The 21,972-nt window shown below is 48.3% G+C and overlaps 1 protein-coding gene across 2 annotated transcripts in view; it reads left to right on the forward strand.

Annotated features, from left to right (window-relative positions):
• Positions 1-21,972, forward strand: part of TMEM144 (transmembrane protein 144) — a 97,168-nt gene that overhangs the window by 14,068 nt on the left and 61,128 nt on the right. For both annotated transcript variants that reach the window (XM_033941368.1, XM_033941357.1), the window contains one exon: positions 21,576-21,675. In XM_033941368.1, the coding sequence (XP_033797259.1) occupies positions 21,576-21,675 (100 nt within the window). The remainder of the gene's footprint in view (positions 1-21,575; positions 21,676-21,972) is intronic.

Below are 21,972 nucleotides of genomic sequence, written 5' to 3' on the forward strand. Positions count from 1 at the left end.
ACATGTATGAGCAAGAAAAACAGAATGCTCTGGCCGACGGGCTCAGCAGATTTCTTCAGCCCCATGAGTGGGCTCTCAACTCCAAAGTCTTACATCGCATCTTCACTATGGAGGACACCTCAGATCTGTTTGCATCTCCCCACAATCACAAGTTGCCTCAATTCTGCTCTGACAGTACTCTCCTCATCATCTGGAAGCGAATGCATTTCTTCTGGTTTGGTCACACCAAGTCCCTGTGTACCTTTCCACCAATCCTTTTAGTTCTGAAGACATTAGTCAAACTTAACAGGAATCAGCTACCATGATCCCAATGGCTTCTCGTTGGCCCATACTATCTTGGTTTTCCCTTCTATTTCAATTGAGTGACAAGGATCCAGTTCCATTTACAGATCCATCTCTACTCGGTCAGAATCCAGGATCTCTGTTACACCTCAATCTGCAATCTCTCCACCTAATAGCTTGGTATCTCTCGACCAGACTTCAACAGATTTCAGTCTTTCTGAACCAGTACACGCCATTATAACTGCTTCCAGAAAGCCTTTTACTCTGCACTGCTATCGACTCAAATGGACACATTTCATTTTCTGATATACTCTCCATCACCTGGATCTAGCCACATCTTCTATTTCTTCAGTATTGGACTACTTTCTTCATTTATCTAACTTTGGACTTAAGACCATGTCAGTCAGAATTCACATCAGTGCGATTAATGCTTACCATGCTCCTTTCAACAATAAACCTCTGGCTACTCATCCACTTGTTTTCCTGTTTATGAAAGGATTCTTGAACTCAAAACCTCCACTAAAGCTGCCTCCAGTTATCTGGGAACTCAATATGGTTCTCACCAGTTTGATGAAGCTGCTATTTGAACCAGTGGCATCTGCTCATCTTAAGTTTTTAACTTTGAATGTGGTCTTCTTGATCTGTCACCTCTGCTCATCGAGTAAGTGAACTTCAAGCATTTGTTTGTGGCCCACCTGTTTCATCAAGGTGGTTCTCAGAACTCATCCTAAATTCCTTTCAAAGGTAGTCACGGAATTTCTTCTGAATCAATACATTGTGCTTCCTGTCTTCTTTTCAAAGCCTCATTCTCACCCTGGAGAGACTGCTCTTCATACATTGGACTGTAAGCGTGCCTTGGCTTGCTATTCACATAGAACTAAGCCACACAGGACTTCACCTTAACCTGTTCATCTTTTTTTACCCTGCATGCCTGTAATCAAGAGAACTATTTCCACATGTTTAGCAGCCTACATTTCCTTCTGGGCTGCAGTTCGAGGAACATGTTGCAGCACACAATCTCCGACCTATGGCAGCATCAGTGGCTTTTTTGTGTTCCACTCCCATTGAAAATATTTGCAAAGCAGCTACATGGTCCTCAATTCACACATTTACATCCTATTCCAGATGAGATGGTTTTTCAGTCAAGCAGTTTTACAGAATTTATTTTATTTTCTTCCTGATGTCCAACTCTCCCACCATCCCATTCTGTAAGCTAGGGAATCCCACATGTCAAAATATGCTGCCTGCTAGTTCAAAATAGAGAATGACACAGGGACAAATTTTTCCCATCCCATCCCCGCAAGTTTTGCCTGTCCCTGCCCCACTTAAAAAGTGTTTGAGGCTTGTGCAATTAAGGCAGAGTTTACAGGAATGGGACAGTGACAAAACTCGTTGGGATGGGACAGGGAAATTGAGTTCCTGCGGGGAATTTGTCACCGTGTCATTCTCTAGGATAAAGCACAGTTACTTATCATAATAGGTGTTATCCATGGACAGCAGGCAGATATTCTCACATCCCTCCCACCTCCCCTGGTTGGCTTTTTAGCTTGTTTACGAAACTGAGGACCAGCGAGCCTATGTTGGGTGGGAAGGCACTCATGTGTGTGCAGTGCGGGCAGTCTCAAAGCTTCTTAAGAAGTTTAAATTGACAGTACACTTAGCACTGTCCATACCGGGCTCTGTCCCTGGATAACACCTGTTTCGGTAAGTAATTCCTTTTGCTGTCTAATACAGGTTTATCAAGTTTTGTTTGTTAAAATACATTTATTTAGGAGAAACTGGTTATATCAGCTTGGGTGCTGTAGGCAGTTTTATGGGTATAACTAATTAGTGCAACATAAATAAGTCACGTGCAACTCTCATTTCTAGGATAGCCCATAACTGCACCCAAGGATTCAGATTTTTGCCAACTTATACGACCAAAGCTATATGAAATATTTTAATATAGATATAAAAATATAATTCACAAGCCAGCAGTAAATAATAACTCATTATTGTTCACAATGTATCTGAATACATACATATATTTCAGCACATAATTATTACACATTAATCCCTAAGTAAATTAGAAAATAACTAATTCTTAAGATACAAGGTATAATTCCTTACAATACTAAGTCCTGATAATAGCAACAATCTATTATAGCTTATCACCAAGGGGACCCAACATTCCTATCCATAACCAATACAATTCTATCTAGCCCAGCTGAAAGAAGAGATAATTCCTTTTCTCACCCTTTAGATTTTGCCTCAGCAGATCCGGGAGATGGAATTCTTCCGTTTCCTCAGCATAGCAGATGATAGAACTTCTTCTGGTCAGAAAAGTCCGTTTGTCACAGGAAGAGCTGTAATATATTTTAGCTAGAATTCCTTTTGCTATAGAAACCAGATCTGTTAAACCAGATCTGCATCTTCACTCTCATCCGAAAGCAGGTCACAAGAGGCAACTTTTATCATTTCTTATTGTTACGGTGGTGTACAGAAAAACCCAAGTTTAGATTAGAGAGTTGCGCGGGGACAGAAATCCCACCCGTCCCCGCCAAAGTCCCACCCGTCCCCGTGAGGACTCCCACCCGTCCCCGCGAGGAATCCCTCCGTCCCCGCGAGGAATCCCCTACGTCCCCGCGAGGAATCCCCTACGTCCCCGCCCGTCCCTATAAACTACAGAAATAGTTATTTCATTTAATTATGCTACTGAATTAAAGGCTCTGGTAGAAACCCATTTAAAAATAAGCAAAAAGACTTTATTAATTTGGAAATATTAATTGGGAAGAATACATACTTTGTAAACGGGTTTCTACCAGAGCCTCTAATGTTTATAAATTTTTATCAACACAACTAATATACTACTTTATCCTTAAGCAAAAAAAAAAAAAGAATTTTTTTCCTACTTTTATTGCCTGGTTTCTGCTTTCTTCATGTTCTCATTCAATTCCTTCCATCCACTGCCTCTCTTCTCTCTGTGTCTTCCATTTGCTCTGTTACTGTGCCTCTCCCTTTCTCCCCCCTCCCAAATTGGTCTGGCACCCATCTTTTTCCCTCCGCTCCCCCCATAGTCTGGCACCTCTGTCTTCTTCCCTGCCAGCGTCTTCTTCCCATTCCCTCTTCCCCATTTCCTTTCAGTGTCCTTCTCCCCCACCATCTTCCCCATGTCCTGTCAGGCAGCATCCTTCTCCCCCCTCTGCCTTCCCCATATCCTGTCAGCGTCCTTCTCCCCCCTCTGTCTTCCCCATGTCCTTTCAGCGGCCTTCTCCCCCCTCTGTCTTAAGAACATAAGAACATAAGCAATGCCTCTCCTGGGTCAGACCTGAGGTCCATCATGCCCAGAAGTCCGCTCACGCGGCGGCACAACAGGTCCAGGACCTGTGCAGTAATCCTCTATTTATACCCTTCTATCCCCTTTTCCAGCAGGAAATTGTCCAATCCTTTCTTAAACCCCAGTACTGTACTCTGCCCTATTACGCCCTCTGGAAGCGCATTCCAGTAGTCCACCACTCGTTGGGTAAAGAAGAACTTCCTAGCATTCGTTTTGAATCTGTCCTCTTTCAACTTTTCCGAGTGCCCTCTTGTTCTTTTATTTTTAGAAAGTTTGAAGAATCTGTCCCTCTCTACTCTCTCTATGCCCTTCATGATCTTATAAGTCTCTATCATATCCCCTCTAAGTCTCCTCTTCTCCAGGGAAAAGAGACCCAGTTTCTCCAATCTCTCAGCGTATGAAAGGTTTTCCATCCCTTTTATCAGACGTGTCGCTCTCCTCTGAACCCTCTCGAGTAACGCCATATCCTTCTTAAGGTACGGCGACCAATATTGGACGCAGTATTCCAGATGCGGGCGCACCATCGCCCGATACAACGGCAGGATAACTTCTTTTGTCCTGGTTGTAATACCCTTCTTGATTATACCTAGCATTCTATTTGCTTTCTTAGCGGCTGCTGCGCACTGTGCCGTCGGCTTCATTGTCATGTCCACCATTACCCCCAAGTCCCTTTCTTGGGTACTCTCATTCAATAACATCCCTCCCATCGTATAGTTGTACCTTGAGTTTCTGCTTCCCACATGCAATACTTTACATTTCTCAACGTTGAATTTCATCTGCCATCTCGCCGCCCATTCCCCCAGTTTGTTCAAGTCCCTTTGCAATTCTTCGCATTCCTCTTTAGTTCCAGCTCCACTAAATATTTTTGTATCGTCCGCAAATTTTATTATCTCACATTTCGTCCCTGTTTCTAGATCATTTATGAATATATTAAATAGCAGCGGCCCGAGCACCGAGCCCTGCGGAACACCACTCGTGACCCTCATCCAGTCCGAGTAGTGGCCCTTCACTCCTACCCTGTGTTTCCTACCTGCCAACCAGTTTCTGATCCATCTATGTACGTCTCCATCCACCCCATGATTCTTCAGTTTCCGGAGTAGACGTTCGTGAGGCACCTTGTCAAAGGCTTTTTGGAAATCAAGGTATATGATGTCTATGGGGTCTCCCCTGTCCATCCTTTTGTTAATTCCTTCGAAGAAGTGCAATAAGTTAGTTAGGCACGATCTCCCCCTGCAGAAACCATGTTGGCTTGTTTTCAGAAGTTCGTTTCTATCCAAATGTTCATCGATGTTTTCTTTTATCAGTGCTTCCGCCATTTTCCCCGGAACCGAGGTCAGACTCACCGGTCTGTAGTTTCCCGGGTCACCTCTTGATCCCTTTTTAAAGATGGGCGTGACGTTGGCTATCTTCCAATCCTCCGGGATCATGCCTGTTTTCAAGGATAGGTTGCAAATTTGCTGCAGTAGTTCATCTATCTCCTCCTTTAATTCTTTCAAAACCCTTGGATGGATTCTATCCGGACCAGGGGATTTGTCAGTTTTAAGTTTTTCTATCTGCCTGTGTACATCATCAAGGCTCACTTCCATGGATGTTAATTTTTCTGCTTGATTTCCATTGAAGATTTGCTCAGGTTCCGGTATGTTGGTTGTGTCTTCGTTTGTAAATACAGACGAAAAGAACATGTTAAGTCTTTCCGCGACTTCTTTCTCCTCCTTCACCGCTCCCTTCCTGTCTCCTTCGTCCAGCGGTCCCACCTCCTCCCTAGCTGGCTGTTTCCCTTTAACATATCTGAGGAACGGTTTGAAATTTTGTGCCTCCCTGGCTAGCCTCTCTTCGTACTCTCTTTTGGCTTTTCGAACCACACTGTGACATTCTTTTTGATACTTCCTATGCTCTTTCCAGTTCTCCTCAGTTTTGTCCTTCTTCCATTTCCTGAATGAATTTTTCTTATTGGCTATCGCTTCCTTCACTATTTTAGTCATCCATACCGGGTCTTTTGTTCGACTCTTTTTGCACCCCTTTCTGAATCTGGGGATGTACAGATTTTGCGCCTCGCTCACCGTGTCCTTGAAAAAAGACCAGGCATGTTCTACCGTTTGCTATTTCTTGGAAGTGTTCCTAATTTTCTTCCTTACCATTTCCCTCATTGCTTCATAGTTTCCTTTCCTGAAGTTGAAAGTTGTCGCTATGGTTCTCTTTCCGTTCGGTATTCCTACTTCAACCTTGAACTTGATCATATTATGATCGCTATTTCCCAACGGTCCCACTACTTCCACTTCCTTTGCAGGTCCCATTAGCCCATTTAGGATTAGATCCAAAATTGCATTTCCTCTCGTCGGTTCTCTAACAAGCTTCTCCATGAAGCAATCTTGTATAGCCTCCAGGAATTCTGTCTCCCTGGCGCATCTTGAGCTTCCAAGACTCCAGTCTATCCCGGGGTAGTTGAAGTCTCCCATAACAACCGTGTAACCTCTTTTGCATTTTCGCTTCATCTCGGCATCCATTTCTTTATCAATATCTCTGGTTTGCCCGGGTGGACGATAGTATAAGCCCATCTTTATTTCATGCCCTTTCCTACCTGGTATTTTAACCCATAGTGATTCCAGTTTGTTGGTCGTCTCCGCTGTGTCCATTCTTGTCGATTGTATGCTTTCTTTTATGTATAGGGCTATTCCTCCTTCTTTCTGTCCTGACCTGTTCTGGCGATAGAGCTTGTATCCCGGCAGTGCAGTATCCCATCTGTTTTCCTCATTCCACCACGTTTCAGAGATTCCAATGATGTCTATGTCCTCTGCATTGGTCATAGCTTCTAGTTCCTCCATTTTGTTTCTTAGGCTCCTTGCATTAGCATATATGCAATTTAGATCCTGGCATTTCGTCCTTCTCATTTCCTTTCCCTGTGCTTCGGTCTTTGGTGTCTTCTCTTTTGCTACAATCTTTCTAACCTCCACTTCTGGGTTAGTCGACTCCTGTAATTTGTCCCTTGTTTCTTCCCAGCCTTTTTTCCCCTTAGTATCTTCATGGGATACCGTCTTCCGAATCGTCGACGCTAGGTTGACTGTCGGCTTTCCCCTTCCTCTTAGTTTAAAGCCTGTTCTATTCCTCTCTTGACGTTGTTTGCTAGAAGTCTTGTTCCCGCCACGCTCAGGTGCAGTCCATCTCTCCTGTAGAGCTTGCTCTTGCCCCAGAACGTTGTCCAGTTCCTCACGAAGTGGAACCCTTCTTCCTCACACCATCTCCTCATCCATGCATTTATTGATTGTAGTTCTTCCTGCCTTTTCACATCTGCCCTTGGTACCGGTAGGATCTCTGAGAATGCTATCTTCTGGGTCCTCATCTTCAGTTTCCTTCCTAGAATCTTGAACTGTTCTATCAGCGTGCCTCTTCTGTAGTCTCTCCTGCTGACATCATTCGTCCCGATGTGGATCATTACTGCGGTCTCTTCCGTCTCCGCTCCTTCCAGGAGCTTCCCAATTTTGTCCACGATGTCCTTGGTTCTCGCTCCTGGGAGGCAGGTCACCAGTCGATCCTCTCTTCCTCCTGCTATGTGGCTGTCCACATGCCTCAATATCGAGTCTCCCACTAGGATCGCTGACTTTCCCTTCTTCAATTTTCTTATCGGTCTCAGGTCAATGTCCTCGGTGTGCTTAGCTCTCTCTTCTTCTGGGCATCGACTAGCCAATTCTTCCCCCTCGTGTGGTATTCTTCTGTGGGTGTCTTCTTTGAGGTCATCTGCTTCTTGCTCCCCCTTCCATGTTGGTGTTGCATCATCTCTCATCTGGAGTTCGTTCTCTTCCACCCTCCTCCTGTATGCTTCCTCAATGAATTCCTCGAGTTCCCTGACTTCCTTCTCGATGTGTTTCTCACTCCTGAAGTCTTCAAATGCCCTGGTAGGGTCCTCCGTGGTGTAAAGTCCTTCTAGCTCCTGTATCTTGTCCTCAAGTCGCTTGACTTCTTTCTTCAAGCTTTTCAGCTCCTGACACCGACTGCATACGTATGACTGTCTCCCCGAGGGGAGGTAGTCATACATATGACAGTCCGCGCAGAACACTGGAAAGCTCATCTTCTGGTTACCTTCTGCTTCCATCGGGGTTACTACTTTAAGAAAACAGATAAGTTTACGTGTTCCTTCGGTGCCTGCTTCCTTCTGCACCTGCTTCTTGCTTTACTGCCTTCTGCCTTTGTATGGACTGCCTACGCTCTACCTTTCCTTACTTTTGTTTGTGTGATTGTTCTTTCTGTGCCTGGTGCCTTTGCACAACCTTGCCTAACTTTTGCTTGTGTGTGGTTGTTCCTTCTGTATCTGCTTCTTGCCTTGCTGCTTTCTTGTGTGTGCTGTCTTTTCTCTTCCTTACCTTACTGCTGCTTGTGTGTTCGTCTCTTCTGCACTGCTTGCCGCTTCCTTACCTTTCAGTCCTTCCCTGTGCTCTTGGGTGTAGTGACTTGGCCCTTCTTGAGGCCCTTCGCAAAGGCGCTCTCGCTAAGGCGAGCGCCTTCGCCGCGCGTCTAACGACTGTGCGCCATTGGCTCCGCCCCCTTTTATGGGGGGGTTCGGGTGCTGACTCTTCTGACGCGGTGGGGGTGGGCGGAGCTAACTCTCACCCAGCCCCTAGCCTCCTGCTCTCCTCTGTCTCCCTCCTCTGCTCGTTTTTGCTTCTAAAACTGCTTTTCTCCCTTGCTGCTTCTACTCCTCTTGCTTGATGCTGTGCACCACGTTCGTCGTTGGCTCCGCCCCCTTTTATGGGGGGTTCGGGTGCTGACTCTTCTGACGCAGTGGGGATGGGCGGAGCTAACTCTCGCCCAGCCCCTAGCCTCCTGCTCTCCTCTGTCTCCCTCCTCTGCTCGTTTTTGCTTCTAAAACTGCTTTTCTCCCTTGCTGCTTCTACTCCTCTTGCCTGATGCTGTGCACCACGTTCGTCGTTGGCTCCGCCCCCTTTTATGGGGGGGTTCGGGTGCTGACTCTTCCGACGCGGTGGGGGTGGGCGGAGCTAACTCTCGCCCTGCCCCTAGCCTCCTGCTCTCCTCTGTCTCTCTCCTCTGCTCGTTTTTGCTTCTAAAACTGCTTTTCTCCCTTGCTGCTTCTACTCCTCTTGCCTGATGCTGTGCACCACGTTCGTCATTGGCTCCGCCCCCTTTTATGGGGGGTTCGGGTGCTGACTCTTCTGACGCGGTGGGGGTGGGCGGAGCTAACTCTCGCCCAGCCCCTAGCCTCCTGCTCTCCTCTGTCTCCCTCCTCTGTTCGTTTTTGCTTCTAAAACTAATTTTCTCCCTTGCTGCTTCTACTCCTCTTGCCTGATGCTGTGCCTGATGCCTGATGCTCTTCCCCATGTCCTTTCAGCGGCCTTCTCCACCCCTGTTTTCCCCATGTCCTTTCAGTGGCATTCTCCACCCCTTTGTCTTCCCCAGTGCTTTCAGGGTCCTTCCCCCCCCCCCTCCTCCCGTTTACCCCATGTCCTTTCAGCGTTCTTTTCCACCCCTTTGTCTTCCCCAGTGCTTTCAGCGGCCTTCTCCCCCCTTAAGCGTCTTTTCTTCTCCACTCCACCTTTCCTCCCTCCCTGCCTCCACCTTTGTGGCGCTTTTGCACCCGACCGACAACAGAACAGGCCCGGTCGGACAAATCTCCCTGTCCTGTAGCCGCAAATCTAAATTACCTTCTTACAGCAGCTGGAGTAGTGAAGCTGCTGTAAGAGGTAATTTAGATTCGCGGCTACAGGGCAGGGAGATTTGTCGGCCGGGCCTGTTGTCGGTCGATCGGGGGACCTGACCGGCTGTGCACATTCTCCGGGGCGGACCGCCCCCTCCCCCCTCTTTCGTACGCCATTGCCTTCTCCCTACCTGCCCTGCCACACACAGCCGACCGGAAGTCTTCATGATGTCAGCTCTGACGTCGGAGGAAGGGAGGGCTTTGCTTAAGCCCTCCCTCCGACGTCAGCGCTGACATCGGGAAGATTTCCGTTCGGCTGTGTGCTCGACAGGGCAGGTAAGGAGAAGGAGACTACCCTCGCGGCTCGAGTGCACTGCGATCCAACCCCGCAGGAACCCCGCGACCCTAGGGGGCGTCCCCACGGGATCCCCGCGACCCTAGGGGGCGTCCCCACGGGATCCCCGTGACCCAAAGGGAAGGATAGTTTAAAAATTTGGGAGGATCTGGAGGAAGTAGGGGTTGGGGAGTTCCAGGATAGAGGGATAACGGCAGGAAGGATGCCATGTAGGATCTTGCAGGCCAGACACGCACATTTGAAGTGGATCCTGGGGATTACTGGGAGCCAATGGAGCTTAGACAGGAGTGGTGAGACGTGATCAAATTTGCTTTTCGCGAAAACAAGTTTAACTGCGGCGTTCTGAATCCGCTGAAGTCTGTGGAGGCTTTTCTTGGTTAGGCTGAGGTAGATAGAATTGCAATAATCCAATCTGGAGAGGATGATGGATTGTACTAGGACTGCAAAGTGTTTTTGGTGAAAATAGGGTCTGACTTTCCTTAGCATGTGAAGGCTGAAGAAGCATTTCTTCACCAGGGATTGGAGATGTTCGTTGAAGGATAGAGGAACACGGGAAGTCATCATGCCATTGTATCGAGCGATGGTGCGTCAGCATCTGGAATACTGCGTTCAGTATTGGTCGCCGCACCTCAAGAAGGACATGGCGGTACTTGAGAGAGTCCAAAGGAGAGCAACAAAAATGGTAAAAGGGCTGGAACACTGCTCATACGCCGAGAGGCTGGATAGGCTGGGGCTCTTCTCTCTGGAGAAAAGGAGACTCAGGGGAGATATGATAGAGACCTTCAAGATCATGAGGGGCATAGAGAGGGTGGATAGGGACAGATTCTTCAGACTGAAGGGGACAGCAAATACGAGGGGGCATTCTGAGAAACTGAAGGGAAACAGGTTCAAAACAAATGCAAGGAAGTTCTTTTTCACCCAAAGGGTCGTGGACACTTGGAATGCGCTACCGGAGGAAGTGATCAGGCAGAGTACGGTACAGGGATTCAAGCAGGGATTGGATGGATTCCTGAGGGATAGAGGGATCGTGGGGTACTGAGTAAACCAACCTGGTCGTGCATGTGCAAGACCGGAGGGCTAGGACTTCGATAGGAGGGCAGAACTTAAATGGGAAACCAAGGTGGCAAGGGAGCCCCTTCTGATGATTCAGACAGGCCTTGACCTGTTTTTGGGCACCGCGGGAGCGGACTGCTGGGCAGGATGGACCTGTGGTCTGACCCGGCAGAGGCACTGCTTATGTTCTTATGTGACACCCAGAACTTTGCTTGAGAACTCGAGCTGTAATGGGGGGCCAGAGGACAATGGGATGGAGGAAGGTAGATGGTCTAATTTTGGGCCGAGCCAAAGGAGTTTTGTTTTGGACTCGTTTAGTTTCATATGCATTGTGAATGCCCAGGATTGGAGGTTCTTTATGCATGAGGATATGTTCGTGGAGAGGTTAGTGAGGTTCGAGTCGGTCTCAAGGAGGACGAGGATGTCATCAGCGTAAGTGTAAAGAGTTTCAAGGGGGGATAGTTGGAGTAGTTTCAGAGAGGACATGTAAATGTTAAAGAGGATTGGGGAGAGGGGTGAGCCTTGTGGGACACCACAAGTCGGGGTCCAGGGGGAGGATGAGGTGCCGCTCATGTTAACCATGTAAGAGCGGGAGCGCAAGAATTTGGAGAACCAATCAAGAACTATGGAGCTAATGCCTATCTCGGAGAGTTGGAAAATTAGAATGTCGTGGTGGACAATGTCAAAAGCTGCGGAGAGGTCGAATTGTAGAAGGACAGCAAACTTGTTACGAGAATGCAGTTGCTGAACCTTAGAGATTAGAGAGGCCAATAGGGATTCAGTGCAGAAGTTGGGTCTGAAGCCATATTGGTAAGGTAAGAGGATGGAGAATCTTTCTAAGTAGGAAGAGAGCTGAGTAGATATGATAGACTCGAGCAGTTTGGTGAGGAGAGGGATATTTGCTATTGGATGGTAGTTGGATGGTATGGAGGGGTCTAGGTCAGCTTTTTTCAGTAAAGGGGTCAATGCGATGTGTCCCATTTCAGTGGAGAATAGGCCTGATAATAGGGCAGAATTTATGAGTTTGGTAAGAGATGTGATGGCCTGTGCAGGGATTTTCTCAAATAGGTAGGAGGGAAATGGGTCCAGGATGCAGTTGCATGATTTTAACTTGAGGCAGAGTTTAAGGGTCTGAGAATCAGATATGAGCTCGAAGACAGTCCAGGATCTGTCGGCAGGGATGGGGTTGAGAGCAGCTAGGGTGGGGTTGGGTTCGGGGGGCACCAGAGAATTGTAGGAGATTGCGGGCGGGAAGGAGCGCCTTAAGGTAGAGATCTTATCATTGAAGAATTTTGCTAGGACCTCGGCTGAAGGAGATGAGGGAAGAAGGGTGGAGTCATTTTTAGTGGTTAGGGAGCGCCAAATGTTGAACAATGTGCCATTCTGGTTTTTGGATTTGGAGATCTTGTCTCCATAGAAGTTCTTCCTTGCTTTTTTTAATATTGAGTTTTAGAGTTTGATATTGACTCTCCAGGCCTGTCTGTCAGATGAGGATTTGGATTTTTTCCATTTTCGCTCTAAGGCTCGACATTTTTGTTTCAGGTCTCTATGGAGTGGAAGGTACCAAGGGGCTTTATGGGGATAGGTGATGGATTTAGTGGTTTGGGGGGCGAGGGAGTGGTAGGTGGACTTGGAAAGGGCGATCCAGTTGTGCCAATTGTTTTCAGAGTCTGCAAGCTTGGGAATGGAGGGGAGGAGGTTGAGGAATTTGGTCCAGAACAGATCACTCGAAATTTTTTTCCAGAAGGTAATAGAATTGGGGGATCGGGGTGGGGATCCGAGATGAGACATGAAGATGGGGAGGCAGAAGGCCCCTAGGAGATGGTCTGACCACGGGATGTGTTCCCAACGGGTGTCTTCGGCAGACGTTTTATAAGTGGTGAGGTCGAGGAACTGGATGAGGTCTAGGGTGTGCCCTTTTTCATGGGTAGGAGCAGATGTGGGGGGGGGAGAAACCTAGGGAGATGAGGAAGTCATTGAATTCTATCGTGTCCTTGCTGGTGGAGTCGTCAAGGTGGAGATTTAACGTCTCCGATGATTAGTAATCTTTGGAATTTGAGAAAGGCATTAGTTATGGTCTCGAAGACAAGGTTAGAGGAATTGGACCAAGGGATAGGTGGACGGTATAGTAACAGGATGCCCAGTGGGTGAGGACGGAGCTCATCATTGATTGAGGCTAGCATATATTCTAATGAAGCGTGGGTGCCTCTCTCGAGGAGCTGGACATCAAAGAAGGATTTGTAGAGGAGTGCCAGGCCACCTCCTTTGCGGTTGATTCTGGGTGAAAAGAGGCCTTGGTAGCCATGGGTGCAGAGTTCGTTTTGTGTGAAGAGGTCGTCTTTTGAGATCCATGATTCTGTGATGCACAGGAATCCAGGATCAAGGTCCTCAAGGAGGTCCTTCAGAATTTGAATTTTATTGCATGCGGATCTGGCGTTGCAGTAAAGGGTCGGGACAGGGGTGAGAGAGTTAGAGGCATGGCAGGGGAGGTTAGCATGGGGGACAGGCTTTAGAGAGGTGGGATTGACTTTGCGGGGGTTTTTTCTGGTGGGGTGATTCCTGGGGCGGGTCAGGGTGGGGATTCTGGTGCCAGGGCCAGAATTGTGACTATTTGAGGAGTCGAGCAGGTTGGGAGAGGGAGGGTTCAGGCAGAGGGAGGTGTTGAGAGATGAGCAGAGCAGGAGTATAAGGACCCAAAGGGGTGGCTTCATGGTTTTTTTGTGGTTTTTTTTTTTGTCAGAAAAGGGCCTTAGCAATGGGCAGAGACTAGTAACTGGACAAATTCCAGTGGAGGGGCTTAGCGATGGCTAATTGGGTAAGAGCCTTTATAATGCAATCAAGTAAACTGTACAGATCACGATGGAATTTGAACATGGGAGACTTAAGCCAGGCAGGCAGAGTGGAGGCAGCGGACTGTTCAGCAGGGGCTTTAGGGGGCGGAGTTGGTCTCCTACGTCGGCCAATTCTTTCCCTTGCGGTGGCTGGAGCCGAAGAAGGGCTGAGCAGGAAAGATAGCAGTTTTACAGGTTTGAAGAACGGCTCAGCAAGGGCTGTTGGGGGTGGAGTTGGTCTCCCACGACGGCAAACTCTTTCCCTTGCGGTGGCTGGAGCCGAAGAAGGGCTGAGCAGGAAAGATGGTAGTTTTTCAGATTTGAAGAAACAGCTCAGCAAGGGTTGTTGGGGGCGGAGTTGGTCTCCCATGACGGCCAACTCCTTCCCTTGCGGTGGCTGGAGCCAAAGAAGGGTTGAGCAGGAAAGATGGCAGTTTTTCAGATTTGAAGAACGGCTCAGCAAGGGCTATTGGGGGCAGAGTTGGTCTCCCACGCCGGCCAACTCCTTCCCTTGCGGTGGCTGGAGCCGAAGAAGGGCTGAGCAGGAAAGATGACAGTTTTTCAGATTTGAAGAAAGGCTCAGCAAGGGCTGTTGGGGGCGGAGTTGGTCTCCCACGACGGCCAACTCCTTCTCTTGCCTTCCATGCGGAAGGTCAGAATTTGCAGAGAAACCGTTATCCCCTGCTGGATTGGGGGAGGGGCGGAGCTGTGCTATCAAGTATTCCGCCACTGCTTCTGCTGTCTGCCGCTGGTTTCGGTGCGGTCCCGGCGTCTCCTTGTGCTCACCGCTATCCCCTGCTGGATCGGGGGAGGGGCAGAGCAGTGCTTCCAAGTCCCAGCCGCTGATTCTGCTGCCTGCCTTTGGTTTTGGTGCGGCTCCGGCGTCTTTCTAGTTCAGGCTTCAGCTTCACTATTCTGCTCGTCAGTATCTGTGCTGATTTTCAACTAGCAGTCAGATAAAGTTTTTAGAGTGGGAGAGAACTGTACCAGGCTGGAAAAAAACAAACATCAATCGATACTGCTTCAATCCTCTGCTGGTTAGTATTTGTGTTGATTTTCAATTAACAGTCAGATAAAGTTTACAGAGTGCAAGAAAACTGTATTAGGCAGGCAAAAACAAACATCAGCTGACAGCCAGTTCACCAGCAACAAATAGATGATAAGCACAGAACACAGATCATAACATAGTTCATAACTCCTCCAGGTTCACAGGAGCTGGGCATGTATGAATAGGCAGATGTCCTTGACTGGAAACACACAGTTCTTGTAAACACATCCAGAATGCATCAGGCATCAACGATGTTTCATGCAGGAAAGATGGTTCAGGCTTGCTTGATATGAGTGAGGCCTAACCTTGGGTGTGAGGCAGGAATCACCCCTACAGTGCTATACTACTGTCTGAGAAGCACAGAAATATGACAGCGGATAAAGGCCAAATGGCATTCAGAGTCCCCATCCACTATTTCCTCCTCTTCCTTAGAGATCCTATGTGCCTGTCCCAAGCTCTCTTGAATTCAGACAGTCTGTCTCCACCACCTCTACTGGGACACTTCCACGCATCTACCACCCTTTCTGTAAAAAGGTATTTCTTTAGATTACTCCTGAGCCTATCACCCCTTCACTTCATCCCGTACCCTCTCACACTGGAGTTTTCCTTTCAATTGTAAGAGACTTTATCATGCATATTTATGTCACATAGGTATATAAACATCTCTGTTATATCACCCCTCTCTCACCTTTCCTCCAGAGTGTACTTAATGAGATCTTTGAGTGTTTCCCCATACTCCATATGACATATACCAGCTGCCATTTTAGTTGCCTTCAAATGGACTGACTCCATCCTGTTTATATATTTTTGAAGATGCAGCCTCCAGAACTGTATACAATACTCTAAATCAGGGGTGCCCACACTTTTTGGGCTTGCGAGCTACTTTTAAAATGACCAAGTCAAAATGATCTACCAACAATAAAATTTTTTAAAAACACAACGCACACTGTACGCATAGAAAATGTTAATTATCATTCCTATTCCAGGGTTTTTCAAAGAGGTCAAAGCAGATGACTCTATGCACTATCACCTCAGTAACAACCTCCCTTTTTACTAAACCACGATATCAGTTTTTAGAGCGCAGGGAGCTGCGCTGAATGCCCAGCGCTCCTCTCGACGCTCATAGGCTCCCTGTGCTAAAAAACTCTATTGCGGTTTAGTAAAAGGGGACCTTAGTGTAAAATATAGACAGCAGATATAAATTCAGACACATTTTGATCACTAAATTTAAAATAAAATCATTTTTCCTACCTTGTCTGGTGATTTCATGAGTCTCTGGTTGCACTTTCTTCTTCTGACTGTGCATCCAATCTTTCTTCCCTTTTAGCCTGTATGCTTCCTCTCCTCCACACCTCATTCCCTCCCCCAACTTTTCCTTCCTCTCTCCCTGCCCTTTCTTTCTCTCTGCCTCCCTTTCCTTTTTTTCTGTTTCTCTTCTTTCCTTCTGTCTCCCTGCCTGCCCTTTTTCTTTCTTTCTCCCTGCCCTCCCCCAAGACACTGCCACTGCGATCGGGGACCAGGACCCAAACCGCCACCAATAACAGGCCCGAAAGCCGACACCAATAACATGCCCAAAAGCCAACGCCGCCCCAACCTCTCCCTGCTTCGGCCAACCAGCATCGCGAGGAGCTGTTGGGGGAAATTCTCCCGGGTCCTGCCTTCGCGGAAACAAAGTAGGCAGGACCCGGCAGCAAGAAGAGGAAATGCTTCACTAACATGTCTCCCGCCTTAGCCCGTAGCGAACGCTTGCTTCAGGGCTCTCAACATGTGCGTGCCGGCTTCCCTTCTCCCCCCTCCCCCCCGGACATAACTTCCGGTTTCGGAGGGAAGAGAAGGGAAGCCGGCACGCACACGTTAGAGCCACGGAGCATAAGTTTGCTACGGGCTGAAATCTCCAAGCCGGTTTTTTTTTTTTTTTTTTTTTTTTAATGTTCAGCAGCGGCGGCAGCAGCAGATGACAGCTGGGCGGACCGCCCAGCTAAAAGGCCCTAGAGAGAACATTGGAGAGGAAGGCTGATCGGCCCGGTAGATCAGGACGGCAACACGAATCTATCACAGAGCCCGGGTTGGGCTCCGCGATCGACTCGCGTTGCCTTCCTGAGCTACTGGTCGATCGCGATCGACGTGTTGGGCACCCCTGCTCTAAATGAAGTCTCACCAGTGTCTTATACAGGAGCATCAATAGCTCCTTTTTCCTACTGGCCATCACTCTCCCTATGTACCCGAGAATCCTTCTAGCTTTCGCCATCGCCTTTTCAACCTATTTGGCTTCCTTTTAATCATCACACACTCACACCCAAGTCCTGCTCCTCTTTCATCTATAAAGTCCTTCACCCCCTAAACTGTACCGTTCCCTTAGGTTTTTGCAGCCCAAATGCATGAACTTGCATTTCTTAGCTTATATCTTAGCTACCAAATTCCAAACCAGTCCTCAAGCTTCACTAGGTCCTTCCTCATGTTATCCATACCATAAGAAGTATCTGCTCTTTTGCAGATTTTGGTATCGTCCACAGAGGCAAATCTTTGACAGCCTTTCAGCAATGGTTTGCAATATACAGTATTTTAAACAACTGAAACCTAGAATATTGGTACGGTGATCAGGCCACACAAAGCCTAATGTAACATGAAGAGGCATGGTAGGAAAGGAAATGAGTAGCAAAACAAAAATTCTTCCAATATGAAGGAAAAAGGCAGACACAAGGAAAAATAAAATCACATTTGACTGTCCGAGAGGTAATATCATACTATCTCAGTCCAAGTTAAGCCTCAGATGTTAATCTTAATGGTCCAAAATTTTAACTCATCAGTCTCATAGCAGTTTAAAAGCTTATCTGAACATCTAAGTTTTCAAGCTTATACATGTATGCAAATATGTCCATATCAAAGAAATATATTTGAACTGTTTCTTATAAACAAGGTTTTATTCAAGATCATGGTGACTATTAATACCTGGATTCCACTCTTAAAGCTGTCTGTGTATTGATAGTCATGTTGATTATCTTCAGCCATGAATAGAGTTTTCCGACACTTGGCATTAGCAATCCCCCTTTTTTATTTCTCTCTAACGGCAACATAAGATTGGCCACAGCCCAGCAGGAGCCTGATTCGGTCAGAACTAGAGAATGACACGGGGAGCGATCCCCGCTGCGAACCGCTGCGTGGCTGCGGTTTGGCTGCAGGTTATGGTGACCTCATTAGCAAATCGCCGCAGACGCGGGGACAAATCCTTTCACCGCCCGCAAAAACGGTGAATAGATTTGTCCCCGCAGGCCAATGTCCCCCCTTCTAGGAACCGCTATTTACCTGTGTTTCACCGTGTTCGTGACCGGGTGTTAGATGTCTCCGCCATGTTGTCTGTCTCCTCCAACTTTCGATCCAACTCGCACATTGCCGCATTTACTCTCGATCCAACTTGCATTTGTCAGATCAACCCTTCCTGCCAATAGAACCCGCCCCCCCCCCCCGACGATCGCCGGCAGGAAGGTGCTCAGCCCTTCATGCCGACAGAACCAGCCCTCCCCAACGATCGCGGCAGGAGGATATCCAACCCCTCCTGCCAGCTCCCCAACAGCCCCCCTATGATCACTGATAGGAGGGTGCCCAACCCCTCCTGCCGGCCCCCCCAACGGCCCCCTATATCGCCAATAGGAGGGTGCCCAACCCCTCCTGCCGGACCCTCCCCCAACAAACCCCGCCATCCCGAAACACCACCCTTAGTCTTACTTTCCAAGTTGAACCGGACAGCTCCTCGCTCGTCTGGCCAGCAGGCCTGCCTCCGTCCAAATGAGGCGGGCCCACCCCTCCCCTCCCCTGCCTAACCCACAGGATCCTAGGGCCTGATTGGCCCAAGCACCTAAGGCCCCTCCTATAGCGGGAGTGGCTTTAGGTGCCTAGACCAATCAGGCCCTAGGATCCTGTGGGTTGGGCAGGGTAGGGGCGGGCCCGCCTCATTTGGACGGAGGCAAGCCTGCTGGCCATACGTGTGAGGAGCCGTCCGGTCCAACTTGGAAAGTAAGACTAAGGGGGTTCCGGGGTGGGAGGGTTCGTTGGGGGGGGTCCAGCAGGAGGGGTTGGGTACCCTCCTGCCGGCGATCTTAGGGGAGGCCATTGGGAGGACCGGCAGGAGGGGTTGGGTACCCTTCTGCTGCGATTGTCGGGAGGGCCGTTGGGGGGGGTCTACAGGAATACACAGTCTAGTACCCGAACTTGCAATCTGGGCAACTGCAACTGGGCAACCTGATCCCGAAATCTGAGCAACTGCCTGCTGCATTCGCGTATGCTGGGACACCTGCCTTCGCATATCTGCCGGATACACGAAGACAGGAGTCCCAGCAAAAGATGCAGCTGCAGGAAGTTGCTAGTCAGCTGACGCTGATGCCGGAGCTTCTCTTCCTGCCCAGTGTACACCAGGTACTGCTGGACAAGGGGAGGAGGGGAAGAAGGAAGGGAGAAAGGATACTGTTGGACAGGAGGGAAGGGGTACTGCTGGACAATGGGAACAGGGAAGGGAGAAGGGGTACTGCTGGACAAGGGGGAAGTAAAAGGAAGGGAGAAGAGGTACTGCTGAACCTGGCAGAAAAGGAGGGAAAGGAAAGGTGCTACACACTGGAGGGGAAGGTGAGATGGTGCATGGGGAGAGAGCATGTTGGGTTGTGGGGTGCGAAGGAGGGATACCACTGAGGGAAGAGGCAAGGACAGAGAGAGAAAGTGTGCAGGAGGCAGAAAGTGTTGGACTCATGGAGAGGGCAAGATGGATGGGGAGGACAGAAAGGAGGGAAGGAGAAATGTTACACTGGGGAAGGGGGAGAGCGCAGAGAGTGAAAAGTTGGACTCATGGAGGGAGAGAGAGAGATGCTTGGTTGAGGGAAGGAGGATCAGAGGAGAAGCATAAAGGAGGGGTTGGGTGCCCTCCTGTCGTGAACGCTGGGGGGAGGGGAGACTTGCAGCCGTAGCCGCGGTCACTATGCTAATCACGGCAGGGAGATCTTTGCCACGATTAGGTACAGCGGCCGCGTCTACTTACCATGTAGGCTAACATTGTAAGCATTAAAAGTACATGTCGTGTTTGTTTTTGTATAGTTATTAACTAATATTTAACTAAGTTTTAAAGAATGTTTCCTTTATACGTAAATAAAGAAAAGTATATAAAATCGTACCCGTTTGAGGCTTTTATGTATGCAGCGGTGACGGTGACGGGGCGGTGAATGGGGTTGCAGTGGCAGTGACGGGGCGGTGAATGGGGTGGCAGTGGCGGTGACGGGGCGGTGAAGGGAATGGCGGTGACGGGGCGGTGCAGAGGATGGTGAGACGGGGACGGGGCGGTGACGGGGACCAATTTTTTCACCGTGTCATTCTCTAGTCAGAATCTTAAAAAAAAAATTCATCTTTTTGTGTCCCTCTTCCTAAGCTAACCTAGTTTCTTTGGTTCCCTCGCGGACTGAGGGCTAACCTTCTCAGCATTTCTGTTCTGTTAGGGCAGTGTATCACAAACTGTGTGCCACAAGATGACAGCGAGGAGGAGAGGCGCCAGCTGACTGTGTACAGGATGTGGCGAGAGGCATGTCCTGAGGTCAGTTAGCCAGTATATCTCATCCTTCTCCTCACCTCTCCTTCTGCAGCATCCCCCCCCCCCCCACACACACACACACATAAGGTAATAGGAGGCTTAGGGCCACGACTGGAGAACACCTGTGCATGCGCAGACATCAACGTGATGAAGTGTAGAAATCTATGCCTCTGGCTCAGTGAAGTTGCAACCATGTACCTAAGTATGAGTTGTACTTAAGTCGGATGTTTGTAACTCGGGGACTGCCTGTGTTAGAGTATTTATTGTGAGTAGGGACAGGATATGGGCAGAGATGGCATGGCTGGCATTGCCAGCTAGCATGTAGAATGGTATCACATGTTAGACGTCATGACTGCCAGTAATATTGCTATAGGTTAAAGCAACAGCCATGACTCTATAGTGAAATGCTTCTCTTCCCCATACAGAGAACTTCCCCATCCTCAAGACTGATGCATGGGTTATCCTGGTAGTCTCATGGATGGGGCAGGTGCAGTCTCCCTCTGCTACTGCCTTCTAGCTGCTTTGGGGTCAAAATGGTGGATGCAACCCAGAGTTGTAATCTTGCAGTACTACTACTAGAGGTCATTCTGCCATAAAAGAGCCCATTAGACTACCAGGGACATGGAAGATGGGGGAAGGATCCCTGGTTTGGTGATTGGGGGTTAGGGGGGGTCCTTAGAGTAGAAGAGCTTTTATGAAGGGGGAGTCATCATGGGGAGAGTTATTCTTGTGGGGGCTCAGGTAGTGCTACTGTCTGGTGAGAGCTTTGATGGGGAGGGGTTTGTGTACACTCATCCTGTGGCTCCATGCTGGTATCTCTCTTTTGTTTTTACACTGGAGCCTGCATTCTGTGTATCTGTGCCTGAGCAGTAGGTGTCTGCCCTGTACAGTATGTGCAGGTCTGTGATGGGACTTAAAGCATGCAGGACAATCGCGCGCGGACAAATCAGTGTGCCAGATTAAAAGTTAAATTTAAAGCACTCCGAGGAGGTGTGGCGCTGCTCTTGGGGTGGGTGGGGGGAACCCCCCTCCCTACTACTTACAGGGAAAAATTACACTTTCCTCTGTAATTGGGGGGGGGGGGTGTTTACCTTGGCAGCTCCAACACTTCTAAGTAAACTGGGAAGGTTCCCCCCAAACCGCTTTATATTTAACATAGTAACATAGTAGATGACGGCAGATAAGGACCCGAATGGTCCATCCAGTCTGCCCAACCTGATTCAATTTAAAAAATTTAACTTTTAATCTGGTGTGCTGACGTCCTGCATGCATTTGTCTGTGCTCATTTGTCCACACACGATTGTCCGCGCGTTTTCATCTATGAACCGTGCAGGTCAGATACTGCACACACCTTCTAACTTCAGTTCAGTAAACTGGCCCCTTAATATGTTGTCAATATTGTCAGCTGTTCTGTCAGCTTTTCAGAATAGATTTTTTTTTTTTTTTTTCCTTTTAAAAATTTTCTTGTTTTACGTTACAGGTAACATCACGGTGGTCCCAATTGTAAAAACCATTGGATTAGGCCTGGGTCTCATCCTGTGGGCTTCTTTCAATTTGATAACTGGCTGGGCAACCTCAAGGTAAATGCTCTGCAATCATCACTCTCACTGACATTTCCATTAAACAAAAAACCCAAACAAATATTGTCACCATAGCTGTAGCTTTGGTATTTGTGACTGGAGTAGGAAAGTAAGCATGGACTGATAATAAGTACATCATTACTTGATGTCTATTTTACCATCCAGTGAAAACTAGTAACATTTCTCATCATAATGTCATTGTCATCAGCCTTAAGCATTATGCCTGCAGGCTCAGGGATCCTGTGGGAAACCAAAGTAGCCAATCTACTTTAACGATGTTCACTGACTACATAATTC

This window comes from Geotrypetes seraphini, chromosome 1, assembly GCF_902459505.1.
Source record: "Geotrypetes seraphini chromosome 1, aGeoSer1.1, whole genome shotgun sequence".
NCBI lineage: Eukaryota > Metazoa > Chordata > Amphibia > Gymnophiona > Dermophiidae > Geotrypetes > Geotrypetes seraphini.